The sequence below is a fragment of the Mercenaria mercenaria genome, chromosome 5, assembly GCF_021730395.1.
Source record: "Mercenaria mercenaria strain notata chromosome 5, MADL_Memer_1, whole genome shotgun sequence".
In the NCBI taxonomy this organism is placed as follows: Eukaryota; Metazoa; Mollusca; class Bivalvia; order Venerida; family Veneridae; genus Mercenaria; species Mercenaria mercenaria.
Genome location: NC_069365.1, coordinates 34,810,495 through 34,829,349, shown reverse-complemented (window position 1 = coordinate 34,829,349; position 18,855 = coordinate 34,810,495). Strand labels below are relative to the sequence as shown.

The window sequence follows — 18,855 nt, the reverse complement described above, 5'->3', positions numbered from 1 at the left end:
GCATTTGAACTAGGTAAAGCGCCTTTGAACGTGAAATTGATCATGAAAAGGGCGCTATATAAACCTGGTATAATAATAATAATAATGTACAGTGACAGGAGGTGGGGGCACCTGTGTCCTTTATACACACATCTAGTTTTCAGTTTGGAACCACTCTTGTGTCTGCTTCTGGAAAATCCAATACTGGTGTCATATGAGAGGTCATGGTTGTGACCCCAGTGGGGCTCAAACCAGCGACCCCATGAATGAGCGGTTGACACCTTATCCACTAGACTACCGCTCCCCGTTTCAGTTTATTAATTATATAATAGGCAAGGAAAATTGCCATGTTATAACATGCAGCAGAGATGCTGTTACTGTGCTGTGGTAACTGAGGCCATCTCCTGTCATGTCCTGTATTTTGTGGTGTTTTCATTTTGTCAGATATACAATTAATGTCATTTGTCTTTGATAAAGCTTGCAAGACCGAAATTTAAGAAATAGAGTGACTGACAGATTTCATTTGTCCTATTTGATATTTGATAGACTCCCTATATACCGCTTTGCTATTTTAAAGTCTTTTTTTGTTGTTGTTTTCCCTTTATTATAGTGCCAAATAGAAAGATATTCATTCAGGTCTGGAGGAAAAAAAATGAGATGTGTAATATTCAGTTTAATTAAAGAAAATGCAGACATAAATTAGTTTTTTATGATTGTATTCTGTTGTATAGTAATACCATTTTACGTGAAAAAAATATTAAATTCACCAGAAACTTTAATTGAAATTTTACTGCAAAAGAACACTTTTGCCCATTTTGCAAATACATGTACAATCTCTCCGGATTTACATGAAAAAATCTTGCTTTTAAGTCTGATACTTTAAAATAGGCTGTTATATTTTTCAGTTTCAATTATGTTCTTAAATGTTTCATTTAAAATGAGTATAAAAGTGCTAGTATGCTTTAGTTGTATTTACTTTTTTGTACATACTACCTTGTTGCATGACACAATTTTACCAACTTCAACAGAAAATTTCCTGCAATAAAGGCGTAAGTCCACTTACGCCCATCTTGCATATAAAATTACTCCAGATTTACATGAAAAATCATGCAATAAGGGCTTAAGTCAAATGTTTTAAAATATACTGTTATTTTGTCAAATTTCATTCATGTTGTTTAATGTTTCATATAACATGTCTAATATTAAGTGAAAAACTTTGGTAAATTTGTATGTGACTGAACACAGAAGAAAACAAAGTAGTTTTTTTCTTCTCTTGTAAAGTTTTCAAAAATGTAGTTACGCCCTTATTCCGTTGAACCCTCGAGTTGACCCATTTAAACGAGCTATACATATTCAAATGTTTTTTTCTACCGCTTGGGTTGAAATGCTAAACGTCGTTTTCATGTTGAAATTTAATGACAGAATAACAGAAAAGCTTTCCAATAGTACTGGGGATTTTAATTTGTGAACTAGTCGGAATAATTTTAAGATTTTCCAATCAAGTGTTCATTTTGCATTGAATTTGTAACTGGTCTTCGTAATTCCTACGAAACTATAGTTTGTCTATCTAGTTATGCCCCCCTTCGAAGAAGGAGGGGTATATTGTTTTGCAGATGTTGGTTGGTCAGTCGGAATGTAGACCAATCCGTTTCCGGATGATAACTCAAGAACGCTTGGGCCTAGGATCATGAAAGTTGATATGGAGGTTGGTCATCACCAGCAGAATCTGATGACCCCTATTGATTTTGAGGTCAGTATGTCAAAGGTCAAGGTCACAGTTTCCCTGAACAGTAAAATGGTTTCCGGATGATAACTCAAGAACACTTGGGCCTAGGATCATAAAAGTTGATAGGGAGGTTGGTCATCACCAGCAGATGACCCCTATTGATTTTGAGGTCATTATGTCAAAGGTCAAGGTCACAGTGACCCTGAACAGTAAAACGGTTTCCGGATGATAACTCAAGAACGCTTGGGCCTAGGATCATGAAAGTTGATAGGGAGGTTGGTCATCACCAGCAGATGACCCCTATTGATTTTGAGGTCAGTATTTCAAAGGTCAAGGTCACAGTGACCCTGAACAGTAAAATGGTTTCCGGATGATAACTCAAGAACACTTGGGCCTAGGATCATGAAAGTTGATAGGGAGGTTGGTCATCACCAGCAGATGACCCCTATTGATTTTGAGATCATTATGTCAAAGGTCAAGGTCACAGTGACCCTGAACAGTAAAACGGTTTCCAGATGATAACTCAAGAACGCTTAGGCCTAGGGTCTTGAAAGTTGATAGGGAGGTTGGTCATCACCAGCAAATGACCCCTATTGATTTTGAGGTCAGTATATCAAAGGTCAAGGTCACAGTGACCTGGAACAGTAAAATGGTTTCCAGGCAATAACTCGAGAACGCTTCTGCCTAGTTTCAGGAAAATTGATAGGGAGGTTGGTCATCACCAGCAGATGACCCCTATTGATTTTGAGGTCATTAGGTCAAAGGTCAAGGTCATATTGGCCAGGAACAGTTAAACGGTTTCTGATTTCTTATCCAAAACAATAGGGCCTAGGGCTTTGGTATTTGGTATGTAGCAAAATCTAATGGTCCTCTACCAAGATTGTTCAGATTATTTCCCTAGGGTCAAATATGGCCCCACCCCGTTTATATAGACTTATATAGGAAAAAACTTTGAAAAACCTCTTTTCCAAAACCACAGGGCCTAGGGCTTTGATATTTTGTATATGACATCATCTAATGATCCTCTACTAAGATTGTTCAAAGTATTCCCTTAGGGTCAGATATGGCTCCGCCCTGGGGGTCACTTGGTTTACATAGACTTATATCTATAGGTAAAAACTTTGAAAATCTTCTTGTCCAAACCACAAAGACTATGGCTTTGATATTTTGTAATGTAGCACCATTTAGTGGTTCTCTACCAAGTTTGTTCAAATTATCCCTCTAGGGTCAAATATGGCCCCACCCCAGGGGTCATATGGTTCATATAGACTTATATAGGGAAAAACTTAAAATCTTCATGTCCATATCTTACATCATTCAAATTTGGACCACATGTATAGTTTTGAGTGGCAAGATGAACCTTGACATGAGTTGACCTTGATCTTGACCTAGTGACCTACTTTCACATTTTTGTAGCTACAGCCTTCAAATTTGGACCACATGCATAGGTTTATGTACCGAAATAAACTTTGACATTGACATTGTCCTAGTGACCTACTTTCACATTTTTGAAGGTACAGGCTTCAAATTTGGACCACATGCATAGTTTTTTGTTCCAAAACCTTGATTTTGACCTAGTGACCTACTTTCACATTTCTCAAGCTACAGCCTTCAAATTTGAATATTTTGACCTTGAGATAGTTGTTAAATTTAGAACATTCACAAATGGCTCAGTGGATGGCGCCAAGATCACTCTGTACTCTGTTGTTAGGTTAATAGGTTAAAGGTCAAGGTCAGGTTGAACCAGAATGGTAGAACTTTTGTTTACAGTGAGCATATAGTTTCTGTTTCTTGTGCAATTACTGAATGCATCAAGGGGGGCATTTCGTGTTCGACGAGCTCTTGTTTCTTTTTTAATTCTCGGTTTTTGCCTTCAACGTTGGATATTTTCTCCTCAACATTTCTTATTGCTTTCATTGCTGTTTCTAAAGTACATATATTGTGTTATATAATGATTGCTTTAAACCAATTAACTTTTCGTTTTGATCTTGTAAGAAGACATTTGTGCCTTTAAAAGTGGTTTAGCTGTGCAGATGGACTCAGATGTTAAGTGTTTTGTGAATGAAAAAGCTTTTGTTGCTTGATGACGTGGGTTTGATTTTGATGCCTGCAGTTTGATCTGTTTAACAGCTGATGTTTTCCTTCTTAATTTATTGGTCGTCCACTTATCCCAAACAGATTGCAGTTCTTTTTCTGGTAGATTGTTTGTCTTGAGTACACTATCAGGAAACCATTTTTTAGTCTTTTTTACATTGTTGACTGTATTAATTGTTATGACAATGTTTCTGATTTATTTTTCTAAATTTATCTAAAATGAACAAACTTTCAGAAAGGGACTTTGATGTCTCTTCATTATACACCCACAAACAAAGTTTTGGGGGAGGGGCGATGTATTTTGTGAAGAAGCTTTGAACCTTTCACGTTCCATCTAAATAACCATAATTCTGAAATATTTTGGTATTGGTTTCCGCATTAAAACAATGAGATGACTTAGTACTAGTGTTCAACTTGCATTTCAAATGTTTTTATTTCACACTTAACTATACTGCTAATAAAAATAATAATTTTAAAATCTTGGAGGCCTGGACTTTTGTAAAACAAGCTAGAAAAAAAATGTAAACAAGAGGGTCATAATGACCCTATATGGCTTACCTGTTATCATTGCACTTGGACAAGAAGGTCAAAAAATCATAATCAAGGTCAATCAAAAGAATTATGAGAAAATATAGTTGAAATTTTCTTAAAAGTAAAATTATTTTCAAATCAGGCCGGTAGTTTCATACAAGAAGTTTTCTGTATAGCCATATGAGAAAATGATTATAAATGTATACATGCTTTTATAATAAAATATAAAATAACAGCAAACATAATATAACTAATTACAGTTTTTGTACAAAGATATCCCGGTGTCATGACATTATGACGTCATGATGCCTTAACAAACTGGATATAATTTGGTTAAAACCATTAAAAGCACATGAAATAAATAGAAAATTTGTTTGTTTCAGTGTAAGATTGAAATATATTTCACTCCTGAACACTGTAATATACATTTATAATTCGCTCTTACACTGAAACAAAGGAATATCCAAGAATTAATGATATTCATACCTGTCTAAATGGGGCACTCGATTCGGCAGGACACACTCAGTTGCTGACAGGAATATACCAGAAGCAAGTCAAGTCAGGTATTCTTTTCTCTGCTTGAAGAGTGCCAAAACACATCCTTACATTTATATCACCATTGAATGATTCGAAAGGAAAGCATGACTAGCCCCAAAGGGGCCCCTACTTTTTGATGTGTGATGTAACTTGTAATATGAGTATTAGGTTGTGAATGTTCATACTCCTGAAGTTGAGGACATACACGGCTGAAACTTTTTTTTTGTAAATGCCTTAAGTAAACATTCAGCTCTTTGAAGGTCGTCTCAAGCTATACCTTCCCAAAGCAATATGTAAGTTGCTTCCACAAGACAACTGTAATGTATCAAACATACAGTTGAAAGGCAACTTTTCATACAAGGAAGGGAAAAGAATAAGAGCCAGTTACGTAGCTCAGATGCCTTTCAGTGTTGATATGTCTTGTGAACTGATCTTGGTCTTCGATGAATAAAGTAGGGTGGTTGGATCTTTTTCAGTACTCTGTCAACTTCCTTTATTTTGTCCCCAATATACCATGTCTTGTCGGAGTATTTTCCTTCAAACCACAGCTCCAGTAGTTTTTTTGCTACACCTAATAAAATTCCATGCATGTAATCAATAACAACATTTGATGTCATTGAAAAATAGGGGAGATGCATGAACACATTTTGCCCATAAAAACCTTTTTGTCAGATACCCATTTCTCAGGCAGCAGTTGCACTCAGTGCTTGAGCTTGTTCTTCTGTATGAAGAGGTTAAGGTTCATCTTTGAATGGATAGGCTCTGCAGTGTCCAACACCACTTGCTGTTGTTTCACCTTTCTCTAAACAATACAAGCATCCATATTCCCCATTATGTTGGGTCATATTCAAAACATATGCCTGCGCCTGTAAATCCATCATAGCAACAACAAGCATAGCTCTAGAAACAACATCTGTACCTACAATGTTGAATGCAAAACCATTTTCATACAGGTCTATCAGATCTTTAACAAGAGGTTTCAGGAACAATCCCATGTTTGGCTTCCAAACACCTTGCCATGTACCCAAAAGAACCATGTTTTTGTGCTGGAACCTTTCTTTTGGTGGATTGATGGGGAAAATTTCAACAGAAGTAAGGTACGTGTTCTTCTTCAAAAAAAAAACCCTCTGAAATACACACTTATTACCCAAGTTTCTGATTCAAAAATTTCAGCACAGATGTCCGCAGGTTTCTGCACAGTGTCTGCAGGTTTCCCAAAAAATTGTCTGCAGGTTTCACACAATTTTTTTATGTCCATAGGTTTCCGCAAACTAAATATTTCTACTCAATTTTTCCGCACGTTTATATCTGGATTTCCGCAATTATTTTCTTACAGAGGAAACATTTTTCCGCAGTCTCAACTCGATTTTTCCGCTAAAACTCTGTGGAAACGGAGTCAGAATACTCCGCAAAAAAGCTGCAGTGATTATTTCGTTTTCCACAGAAAAACTTGGCATTTTTTCAGCCGGGACGTAAGCTACAACAGAGATCTGAGCTGGCAAGGAATTGGTAAGCACTTTGAAGTTGCAACTTGAACAGTGCACAAGTGGCTGTTTGTATTCATTTGAATCAAATATCTTGAAACAAACAGGTCACAAGACCTTTTTGAGTACTTGAACAGATTGAAGCTGCATCTGAATTACTTGTTCCTGACAAAGGACAAGAACAACAAAGGGAAGAAAAATAACAAAAAAGAAAAAAAAAATTCTTACAATGTACAGATATGTCAAAATACACCTAAAAATTGGAGGTACCATCCATGTTGTACCACAGAAAAGTGGTCTCGGTTTTTTCCTAAGGCCAATAATAAAAAAGACAAGGTCAAATGATGTGTTAGATATAACAAATAGAACTAGAATAAGAATGTTATAAAAGGAAAACTGAAATGCACAACAATAGAAAAGACGGGAACAGGTACATCAGAGTGTGAACTTTGGTGGTAGCACTTTAGAATTGAAACTTGCACATACGCAGTCATTTAATTAATGATATCCTGTAATGTAATAAGTTTTATAAGCTTAGTACCGGATGTAGATGAACAATTAATTTTATCAACTAGTCACAAATATCCAACTCTTTGTTGCAACTATTCTAACTTGTAATAGTCTTTCCCTTGGTTTTACATTGTCACATTCACATCTTATATTTGGTTTTAAGCTCAATAATACATTAGCACTACTATGTCTCAGTGGTGGCCACAGCCCATTTGGTGATTCAAGAAGAGATGGCAAAAACACAACACATAATACTAGACAAGTTCCTTTATTAAATGATGATATTATAGTAAATAAATAATAATCATGAGTCTCTGTCTCTACATATGTATTTAGAAGTTAAATAGCATAAGATTTTAATGATATAACTGTCTGATAAAAAAGCACAAGTTGTAAATTAAACATTAGAAGTTCATCAATATAATTATATGTATGATTTTTTTCTTTATTAAACAAAATGCAGTAGGGAAGGATTTACACATCCTCTCTGCCCACAGACGGTCAAAACCCTGCAACTCGCTGAAACTGGATGACCAGTCTAACGCAACTGAATGGAATTTGAAGATAAGTTATGTGCCATGCCCTCCTTTTTAACTAAGTGAGTCCTCAAGGCACTAACAGAATGGTTGATTGTCTATTTTCAGACCTTTGAGGTGGTATTTTACACTAGCTTTTTTAGCTCGATTAAACGAAGTATATGGAGAGCTATCCTACTCACCTCAGCGTCAGTGTTGGTGCCTTTCCGTGTCCCCACCTTGGTTAAAGTTTTTTTTACACTTCCTCTTTTTTCTCCTTATTTCTGTAATTAATTGATGGATTTGCTTTAAATTTAAAATAGTTATTCCTGATCATCACCCACATCATATGGCATAATAGCCATAACTCTCACACCAACATTTCATGAATTCCCCCCCCCCCCCCCCACCCCCTTTTTACTTAGAATTTCAGAAAGATTTGATGCACTTTCACTCTATCTCAGTTATTCCAAAATGAATTTGATTCAAACTGAAAGTAGTTGTTCCACATCATATGACACAAGGCCCATAACTCTGGTACCAGTATTTAATGAATTATCCCCCCTTTTACTTAGAATTTCAGGTTAAAGTTTTGATGCATTTTCACTATATCTCAGTAATTACTGTATGGATTTGATTCAAACAGTTATTCATCATCATTACTCACATCATATGACACAAGGGCCGTAACTCTTGCACCAATATTTCATGAATTATCCCCCCTTTTTACTTAGAATTTCAGGTTAAAGTTTTCATACACTTTCACTCTATAAATGGATTTTATTCAAACTTAAAATAGTTGTTCCACCTTATCACCAACATCATATGACACAAGGTGCATAACTCTGACACCAATATTTCACGAATTATACCCCCTTTTACTTAGAATTATGTCTCCCACCACACAGTTATTACGAAATGCATTTGATTCAAACTTGAAGTAGTTGTTCCAGATCATCACCTACATCATATGACAAATGAATTTTATAGGTAGATAAAATTATTTATGTCATTGTTGTACATTTTGGGCGAATCGGTCCTATTCTGAATTATGTTAATTTATATACTACGGTAAAAGCCAATCAATGAATTCCTTTTATCACGTGATACCGTTGAACCAATCGAGAAACGGCATCTTCCTTCTTCGTCAGCATTCAAGAGTGAATAGCACGCTTCTTTCTTTAGTTTTATTTTGGCTAATTTCTGGTTTTATCTTAAGTGATTTGGTTGAATATCTATGGTAATCTAATACACAACATATTTGTTAACAGTTACACTCTGGTTTACTGCAGTACGGATGGGATATACTTGTAAATTTCAATGTTTTCCTGTACACGGCGTTGGACTGTAAACTTCGTTAAATAATTCAGAATGGCTGTTTACATCCAGATTTTTGGTCATTCTTTTGTGACATTTCCATTTAAAACTATGGTTGTCGTCATTGGTCAAATATTCTTGTTATCCTGGAGCTAACGTCGAAACACTACGGAATAAGTTGTCGGACATTGATAATTTTTCTACAGACGTTATGGTTCTCATGATTAGAACAAACGATTTCTCTTGAACAGAGGCAGACCTCAACACTGTTTATTTATGAATTGTGGATCTTGCGGACAGGTTGATATTTCTTAAATACGTCAAAAGAGTGCTAATCTGCTATATTTGCCAATGTCAACCTTCTGAAACAGGCCGCTACACCTCTTGGTGTAATCACCGGGTTGATGACTCAAATTATCTGTTATCAGCATGGATTCAAGAACATCCGCATACTCAGGTTACTTTTTGACGTATAAATGGAATTTGGTCGCAGTGGCCCAGTCCACTGACTTCTCAGCAGACGGTGTACACCTGTCAGATGGAGGCCAACGGCAGTTATATTCCAACATCCATGCTGCAATGGTTAACACATTAAACAGAGGACTGCAGATTTAGATGAACAAGATACATAACTTTTTTACTCATAGCATTCTATGCTTTAGATTTGAAAAGAGTATATCAATATTGTTCAGCAGTTAATGGTTGACTTTTGGCGTAAACTCTCCGGTGTCTACGGTAACTTCTTTGCGCATGTCCGGTTAGTACGGCAGCTAAAACGAACAACCCGAGACTATTGTCGGAAGTAAGATGGCGAACTTCAGAAGTTTTCACAGGCTGTATTTAATATTTATGGAGATACTTGATAGCGAATATGAAAACATGGGAACTATGATTAGAATGCAATGTTCTAATGCAGTAATAGCTAAACTTCTGTTGAAGCGAAGGCACATTCCAAGAATTACAGGTATATCAGCATAAGCATTGAATGTATAATTTTTCGGACAGTCATATTTTGGACAGTACATAGTTTTATGTTCGTTAGCAACATGCATGACTAAGACTCATAACTTGATTGTTAGTCATATTTTTTAATAAATAATGTAAAAACTGATTAGGGATATTAGCTGTTCAAGCTAAGCGTCATTTTCAGAAGCATTAGCAAGTAATCTGTGTATGCACTACGCGAGCCTTAATACTAGCCTCACTGTACCATTTCTCGACCCATTTTGCACCATTTACCAAGTAAATAAAGACTATTAAAGTATTTTCACATGTTTCACTGACATTGGCTAGAAGACAGACCCTTTTCAAAGCTGTGTATTCTTATTTTGCATGTTTATTCCACTTCATGAAGTTATACGGCATTTTTAAATACAGACAGTAATGGTAGATATTGACGAACTTCAGAGAACCAATTCTCGACCTTTGACCTTTTAGGCATCATGCCACTAAATCAAAACAAGTTTTGTCAACAGTGTTTTATTGTTTTCACTTGAAAAGTCCGTGGATAAATATTTATTCTCATCAAAACGAAAAGAAATAAACTAAACAATTAGCATAAAAATCTTGTATCCAGGTATGTAAAGCACCTCTACAGATACCGATAATCTAGTGTTATGTCAACGTTGGTCGAGAGATGGTACCGTTCGAGAATTGGTACAGTGAGGCTATAACCTATTCGATTTCAAAAGCTTTGTTTGTTATTGCCGATTTTCTCACTTTTTAGCTCACCTGAGCACGAAGTGCTCAAAGTGAGCTTTAGTGATCACCCTGTGTCCGGCGTCCGTCCGTCCGTCCGTCCGTCCGTCCGTCGTCAACAATTTGACTGTTAACACTCTAGAGGTCACATTTTTGACCCAATCTTAATGAAACTTGGTCAGAATGTTACCCTCAATAAGATCTTGGATGAGTTCGATATTGGGTCATCTGGGATCAAAAACTAGGTCATCAGGTCAAATCAAAGGAAAAGCTTGTTAACACTCTAGAGGTCACATTTTTGGCCCAATCTCAATGAAACTTGGTCAGAATGTTACCCTCAATAAAATCTTGGACGAGTTCGATATTGGGTCATCTGGGATCAAAAACTAGGTCATCAGGTCAAATCAAAGGAAAAGCTTGTTAACACTCTAGAGGTCGCATTTTTGGCCCAATCTTAATGAAACTTGGTCAGAATGTTACCCTCAATAAAATCTTGGACGAGTTCGATATTGGGTCATCTGGGGTCAAAAACTAGGTCATCAGGTCAAATCAAAGGAAAAGCTTGTTAACACTCTAGAGGTCACAATTTTGGCCCAATCTTAATGAAACTTGGTCAGGATGTTACCCTCAATAAAATCTTGGACGAGTTCGATATTGGGTCATCTGGGGTCAAAAACTAGGTCACCAGGTCAAATCAAAGAAAAAGCTTGTTTACACTTTAGAGGTCACATTTTTGGCCCAATCTTAATGAAACTTGGTCAGAATGTTACCCTTAATAAAATCTTGGACGAGTTCGATATTTGGTTATCTGGGTTCATAAACTAGGTCACCAGGTCAAATCAAAGGAAAAGCTTGTTAACACTGTAGAAGCCGCATTTATGACTGTATCTTCATGAAACTTGGTCAGTTTGTTAATATTGATGATCTTAAGGTCCAGTTTGAATTGCGGTCATGTAGGATAAAAAACTAGGTCACCAAGCCAAATCAAATGAAAAGCTAGTTTACACTGTAGAGGCCACATTTATGACCATATCTTAATGAAACTTGGTCAAAATGTTAATCTTGATGATCTATAACTCAAGTTCAAATCTGGGTTAGGTGGGGTCAAAAACTAGGTCACTAGGTCATATCAAAGGAAAAGCTTGTTAGCACTCTAGAGGCCACATTTATGACTATATCTTCATGAAACTTAGTCAGAATGTTAAACTTGATGATTTTTAGGGCAATTTTGAATCTGGGTCGGGTCAAAAACTAGGTCACCAGGTCAAATCAAAGGAAAAGCTAATTAACACTGTAGAGGCCACATTTATGACCATATCTTAATGAAACTTGGTCAGAATGTTAATCTTGATGATCTTTAGGTCAAGTTTAAATCTGGGTTAGATGGAGTCAAAAACTAGGTCACTAGGTCATATCAAAGGAAAAGCTTGTTAACACTCTAGAGGCCACATTTATGACTATATCTTCATGAAACTTAGTCAGAATGTTATACTTGATGGTCTTTAGGTCAAGTTCGAATCTTGGTCATGTCGGGTCAAAAACTAGGTCACGGGGGTCAAATAAAAGGAATAGCTAGTTAACACTTTAGAGGCCACATTTATGACCATATCTTAATGAAACTTGGTCAGAATGTTAATCTTGATGATCTATAGGTCAAGTTTAAATCTGGGTCAGGTGTGTTAAAAAACTAGGTCACTAGGTCAAATCAAAGGAAAAGCTTGTTAACACTCTAGAGGCCACATTTATGACTGTATCTTCATGAAACTTAATCAGAATGTTAATCTTGATAATCTTTAGGTCAAGTTTAAATCTGGGTCATGTGGGGGCAAAAACTAGGTCACCGGGTCAATCAAAGGAAAAGCTAGTTGACACTTTAGAGGCTACATATGACCATATCTTAATGAAACTTGGTCAGAATGTTGATCTTGATGATCTTTAGGTCAATAGGTCAGGTGAGCGATACAGGGCCTTCATGGCCCTCTTGTTTCAGGCTACCGTAATGTTGTACACACAATACCTGCAGACTACTTTCAATCACACATGCGTATCAGCCGGCATGTTTTCAACGTTCTGCTTGAATAGGTATCACCAGAAATTATAAGACGAAACAAAGGTGGACCCCTTCCTGTTACCCCTGATAAACAGCTTATAGTATTTCTTTGGTATCTGTGTAACCAAGCATCAATGAGAGAGGTCGCAGAGTTATTTGGATTGGCCATAAGTACAGTCTGGTTCATATTCAAGACTGTGGTGAATGCTGTTGTATCTTTACAGAAAAGGGTAAATTATTAATAATTCATTTAAGTTGTGTTGTCTTGATCAACACTGATCGGGCTGTAAAACCAAATAACATGACCATTTCTGAACTTCAGTAGATACTCATCCATATATATGTAGTAAATTATGTACCAAAAATGTCACCCCTACAAACCATGATTTTTTTTTAAATACAATATTTAATAAAAATGTAAATTCTCATTTTGAAAAAACATTTCCAATGAAAAAATGAAGTGTCTAGCCCTCTGGTGACCAGACGCCTAGCCTGCCTTCTAACCTTCCTCTGCATCCCTCAGTTTCTTGTAGATATTTTCTACACGTCTGGTAATTGATTTCTTAATGATCTAAGTGTTTTATACACAAAATAAGTTTTACTTACGATAAAAAGAATTACTAATAACTTAAACAAATAATTAGTTAAAATTATATTTGTTAATTCATTAAGAAATTGATTACGGGACAGCGTGAATATACCTCGAGGAGAGGCTAGAATGCAGGCTTACGCGTCCGGTTGCCAGACAGCTGGACACTACCATGAAAAACTACTGGAAGCTATTTAAAGAAGACACTCTGGTTGTTGTACTTTTCAGATCATCCGATGGCCAGATGAAAATAGACGTCGAGATATTGCTGCAGCTGTTCAACAGGCATCTGGATTTCCTGGCGTAGTTGGATTCTTAGACGGAACACACATCAGACTGTCTTCAGCAATAGGAGGGGATGCAGATTATTTCAATCGAAAGGGTTATCCATCTATTCAGTTACAGGTAATTAATGTACAATAGTAGTGTCTAGGCGGATTGTGTGGAACCAAAAATATGACTGAAATCTGAAACCTTTATAAGTAATGCAAACAACTAAGAATATACTGCAACAGTTAATACATGAACTATACATTAAGTATTGTTTGCGTCAATGCTACTTCTCGGTTTGTTTATCTATGTACATTCCTTAAATAAACAACATGACTAATACTATTTTCTCTTTTGTCTAGCTGACAGTAGACCATGATCTTGTAATAACAAGTGCTTATACTGGTTGGCCAGGCTGTACCCATGATGCTAGGGTTTTGAGAAATTCGCAGTTATACCAAAGAGCTGAAAATGGAGAGCAGTTTTCCAACGGGGAACATTTGTTCGCAGATAATGCGTATCCTTTAAGGAACTGGTTGATTTCTCCTTTCAAAAATTTTGGAAATTTAGATGCCCGACAAAGACGTTTCAATATGAAGCTTTCTTCTCAGAGACAGTGTGTTGAGCGTGCAATCGGACATCTTAAAGGTCGATTTAGAAGACTTAGAGAAATCCCACTCCACAACCCTGCACATATTTGCAAAGTTATAATCGCTGCGTGCATCTGCCATAACTTATGTGTATTATGTGATGATGACATCGAAAACTTTATTGAAAATGATGTCCAGGCAGATCCCAATAACTATGGTAATGTGTATCAAAATGGTTACCATGGAGTAGCACGACGGATGCATCTTTTGCAATTTGTATAATAAGAACAATGGTTGTACTACTTATATGCAGAAATTTAGTGTTTCTTAAAATATCAGGATCAATGTGATATGTTAGAGGGAAAAGAAATCAAGTCAAATGATATTCATTGTCTGAATTTCTGTTATGTAGTTCACATACATCTTTAAAGGTGGTTAATCAGATTTTTGTCAAATAGTGAATTTGTTCAAAACTTCGAATATTTACACTTATTAATGGGCTATGAGTGATTAATACATGTAGATTTTCACTGAAAGTATTGCTAAAATTAGATTTTCCTATCATTATCCTGGTTGCCGAACCAAAATAAGAGTATTAATTTGATAAACATACTTAGCTTGGGAATTGTATGAATTAAAGAACTATTGTATTATATCTGTTAAAGATTGACATTAACAATTACATATTTAGCTAAAATTCATTAGAAATGCAAGTTTGTAAAACTACAATAAGCTCCTTTTGTCTATCCTAGTTGCGTAACAGAGATTGATTGAAAATAAATGAATTTGGAAGCTACACAGTTTTAAAACTTACCATCTGGTTTAGGTTGATGTTACTTCTCATTGTCTATCAAATGCAAAGTAGAAATTATATTGAAATCAAAAGAAAAACTCCACTTTTACAATACCTTCATAGTAAAGAGGGGTAATTACAATATTTTATAAAAAACAATAAAATATACATTTCTATCAGGGATCTGACACTATTGAAAGAGTCATTTTATTCCTTCCATTCATCATTCATTTACCATTTATTTATCATTCTGCATTTTTCAATACCGATAATCTCAGTTTTATACAGGATATTTATTTATTGTATACTGCAATATCTACTGTCATAATTAATACCATATCAAATCCAAATGGATTATTGAAAACTTTTCTATATATTCTAAACTCATGTAACATTTATAATATGTTTTGAGTTTTAATAAAGACATGTTCTGTTCTGTTCTTAAATAAATCTCTGTTAGGATATATGAAAAGTGATAAATGTCATAAAATTTTGCTTAAATGTGATAGACCACCTTTAAAACATCCTTAGGAACACAATCTGTAAACTGACTGTTTGTCATACGATGTTGAACAAATTTGGAGTCACATAATTATTCAGAATTATTGCAGTATTATGCAGTAGTAAATGATATCTATGTTCATTGATTTAAACAAAATGATTAATTAAAATGATTTCAAAACCAAGCAAGCTGTTTTTGACATGTTTTTCAAAGATCTTCCTGTCTGTTGACATGGCAACCAGATTTATGCATAGAATAGTATTCTTTGAACAATTTTGAAAAGGGACCACCCAAGGAATATTCCTGTGAAGTTTGGTTGAAATTGGCCAAGTGGTCTAGGAAGAGATGTGATCACAATAGTTCACCCTGAGCAGATTGTGCTCAGGCCCCGTGTTCACAAAACATTTTCAGTCTCAGCTGAGTTTGAGTATGAAACTTAATTTCTCAATTACAGCTCAAACGTATGACTAAGACTACATTTTAAGATAATAAATATTTAAAAGTGATTATCCGGTACTGGTGGTTAGTCTCATTTGGAATTTTACCTTGAGGTTTTGGTAAAACTGATATCAAAATTTCATACTCAAACTCAGTTGAGATCCAAAAATGTTTTGTGAACACAGGGCCACTGGTGAGCTAAAAACAAATATTTACTTCCATGTGCCTTGATCATTGATTTAATTAATTTTCATGTGTGTAATCGATTATGATTACTTCTACAAGTGTATTTGGTTACAATTACCATGTACTCCACATTAACAAAAGTGTGCATTTAACCGACACGAAAACAAGTGGTATCTGGAAAAAGCTAAATGGACAAAACCCCACTAGTCCAGAAATGCAAACTGGTCAAAAGCCTACCTAATATACTAGCTCAATTGTGACAAAGGCATTTTTAGCTCATCTGATTTTTTGAAAAAAAATGATGAGTTATTGTCATCACTTGAGCGGTTGTCGGCGTCGGCGTCGGCGTTGCCTGGGTTAAGTTTTATGTTTAGGTCAGCTTTTCTCCTCAACTATCAAAGCTATTGCTTTGAAACTTGGAATACTTGTTCACCATCATAAGCTGACCCTGTATAGCAAGAAACATAACTCCATCTTGCTTTTTGCAAGATTTATGGCCCCTTTTGTACTTAGAAAATATCAGATTTCTTGGTTAAGTTTTATGTTTAGGTCAACTTTTCTCCTAAACTATCAAAGCTTTTGCTTTGAAACTTGGAATACTTGTTCACCATCATAAGCAGACCCTGTACATCAAGAAACATAACTCCATCTTGCTTTTTGCAAGAATTATTGCCCCTTTTGGACTTAGAAAATCAGTTTTCTTGGTTAAGTTTTATGTTTAGGTCAGCTTTTATCCTAAACTATCAAAGCTATTCCTTTAAAACTTGCAACACTTGTTCACCATCATAAGCTGACCCTGTACAGCAAGAAACATAACTCCATCCTGCTTTTTGCAAGATTTATGGCCCCTTTTGGACTTAGAAAATATCAGATTTCTTGGTTAAGTTTTATGTTTAGGTCAACTTTTTCTCTTAAACTATCAAAGCTATTACTTAAAAACTTGCAACTCTTGTTCACCATCATAAGCTGACCCTGTACAGCAAGCAACATAACTCCATCCTGCTTTTTGCAATAATTATTGCCCCTTTTGGACTTAGAAAAATCATTTTCTTGGTTGAATATTATGTTTAAGTCAACTTTTCTCATAAACTATCAAAGCTATTGCTTTAAAACTTGCAACAGTTTTTCACCATCATAAGTGGACACTGTACATCAAGAAACATAACTCTATCCTGCTTTTTGCAAGAGTGATGGCCCTTTTTAGACTTAGAAAATCATGGGTAGGACAATATTTCTATTATACAAAAAAAATCAGATGAGCGTCAGCACCCGCAAGGCGGTGCTCTTGTTTGATTGAAGAACCACTCTTGAGTTAGCTTCCTGGATCCAACCAGTACTTAGCAGGTTATGCTTACTGACTGCATTATCAAAGAAATAATGTTTTAAAAAATCTAAACTCCATACAGGTTAACAGGTAAACAGAAAATTTGTCAATTTTACCTCAAATTACGGGATTTTCATAGAAAACCACACAAGTTAGGGAGAAATAATACACAACAGTGCAAATGACAAACAATGTAGTATTTATTAAATCCTTGCGGAATAACTTGTACCATCTATAAAACTTAACAATAGAACATTTAAACAAATCTGCTAATTTTGCAGTAAACATTAAAACAATAAAAACACTGCTCAGATGAGTTAAGAAGAGGCATCAATATGACTAGTAATACCCCATGATGTGAAGTATTATTACTCCACAAAAGCAAAGTATTATGATTATATAATATCTAACTTAAAAATAAATTTTCATGTTTCGCTAACTGCAAACACTTAAACAGAATCAACATGTTCAATAACAAAGAAGCCCACCATGGTGGGCCAACATAACAACTTTAAAACAGTAGGGTCTTCTTGGCCCTATATCACCCGCCTTATAAAAAAATGAAAACATAATTATGAAAACCTTCTCAAAACATATTATCAAAACCAGTGTCTTAACAAGACTTTTACAAAACAATCAATCTATATGCTCGATTGTGTGGCTATTGGAATGGAAATTACTTTTTGTGCACACCATGAGTGGTGGGGGCATATAGATTTGCACTTGTCCGTGCGTCCGTCCGAAGTTCGTGACACGCCTAGCTCAAAAAGTATTTGTTATAAATTAATGAAACCTTGCACGAGTCTTTATCATGATATGAACTTGTGCACCTTCTATTTTTCATCTGGGTCCGCCCCCTAATTTTAGAGTTATGGCCCCTGAAATAGTCAAAAATGCACATTTTCACCTTGTGACACGCCTAGCTCAAAAAGTATTTGATATAGATTCATGAAACCTTGCACGAGTCTTATTCATGATATGAACTTGCGCACCTTTTATTTTTCATCTGGGTCCGCCCCCTATTTCTAGAGTCAGGCCCCTGAAATAGTCAAAAATGCACATTTTCACCTTGTGACATGCCTAGCTAAAAAAGTATTTGATATAAATTGATGAAACCTTGCATGAGTCTTTATCATGGTATGAACTTGAGCACCTTCTATTTTTCGTCTGGCTCCTCCCCCTATTTGTAGAGTTATAGCCCCTGAAATAGTCAAAAATGCAGATTTTCACCTTGTGACACGCATAGCTCAAGAAGTATTTGATACAGATGCATGAAACCTTGCATGAGTTTTAATCATGACATGAACTTGCGCACCATCTATTTTTCATCTGGGTCCGTCCCCTATTTCTAGAGGTTTGGCCCCTGAAATAGTCAAAAATGCACATTTTCACCTGGTGACATGCCTAGCTCAGAAAGTATTTGATATCAATTGATGAAACCTTGCATGAATCTTTATTATGATATGAACTTGCGCACCTCCTATTTTTCATCTGGGTCTGCCCCCTATTTCCAGAGTTATGGCCCCTGAAATAGTAAAAAAATGCATATTGTCACCTAATTATGTGTCTCACTCAAAAAGTATTTAATGTAAATTCATGAAACCTTGCTCGAGTCTTTATCATAATGTGACCTTGCACACTTGGCATTCTTCTTGAGAATTTTAGCGTTTATTAGTAATACAGAGTTATGGCCCTTGAAACAGCCAAAATAGTGGATTTTTT

The 18,855-nt window shown here is 35.6% G+C and overlaps 1 protein-coding gene across 2 annotated transcripts; it reads left to right on the top strand.

Moving 5' to 3' along the window:
* The first annotated feature begins 1,131 nt into the window (after nucleotides 1–1,131).
* LOC123544676 (putative nuclease HARBI1) lies at nucleotides 1,132–15,369 on the top strand. 2 transcript variants are annotated; one of them, XM_053543154.1, is made up of 4 exons: nucleotides 1,132–9,657; nucleotides 12,382–12,671; nucleotides 13,259–13,435; nucleotides 13,663–15,369. In XM_053543154.1, exons 2-4 carry the CDS (start codon nucleotides 12,576–12,578, stop codon nucleotides 14,170–14,172), a joined length of 783 nt encoding a protein of 260 aa, XP_053399129.1. In that variant the 5' UTR covers nucleotides 1,132–9,657; nucleotides 12,382–12,575; the 3' UTR covers nucleotides 14,173–15,369. The 2 variants fall into 2 exon arrangements, with proteins under 2 accessions (XP_053399129.1, XP_053399128.1); XM_053543153.1 differs by having other exon boundaries at nucleotides 1,132–12,671.
* The last annotated feature ends 3,486 nt before the right edge of the window (nucleotides 15,370–18,855 follow it).

Coding starts and splice junctions, on each gene's coding strand:
- LOC123544676 (XM_053543154.1), top strand. CDS start 12,576: ATGAGAGAGGTCGCAGAGTTATTTGGATTGGCCATAAGTACAGTCTGG. Junction 12,672..13,258: donor TTGTATCTTTACAGAAAAGG/GTAAATTATTAA, acceptor TGTACTTTTCAG/ATCATCCGATGGCCAGATGA. Junction 13,436..13,662: donor ATCCATCTATTCAGTTACAG/GTAATTAATGTA, acceptor TCTTTTGTCTAG/CTGACAGTAGACCATGATCT.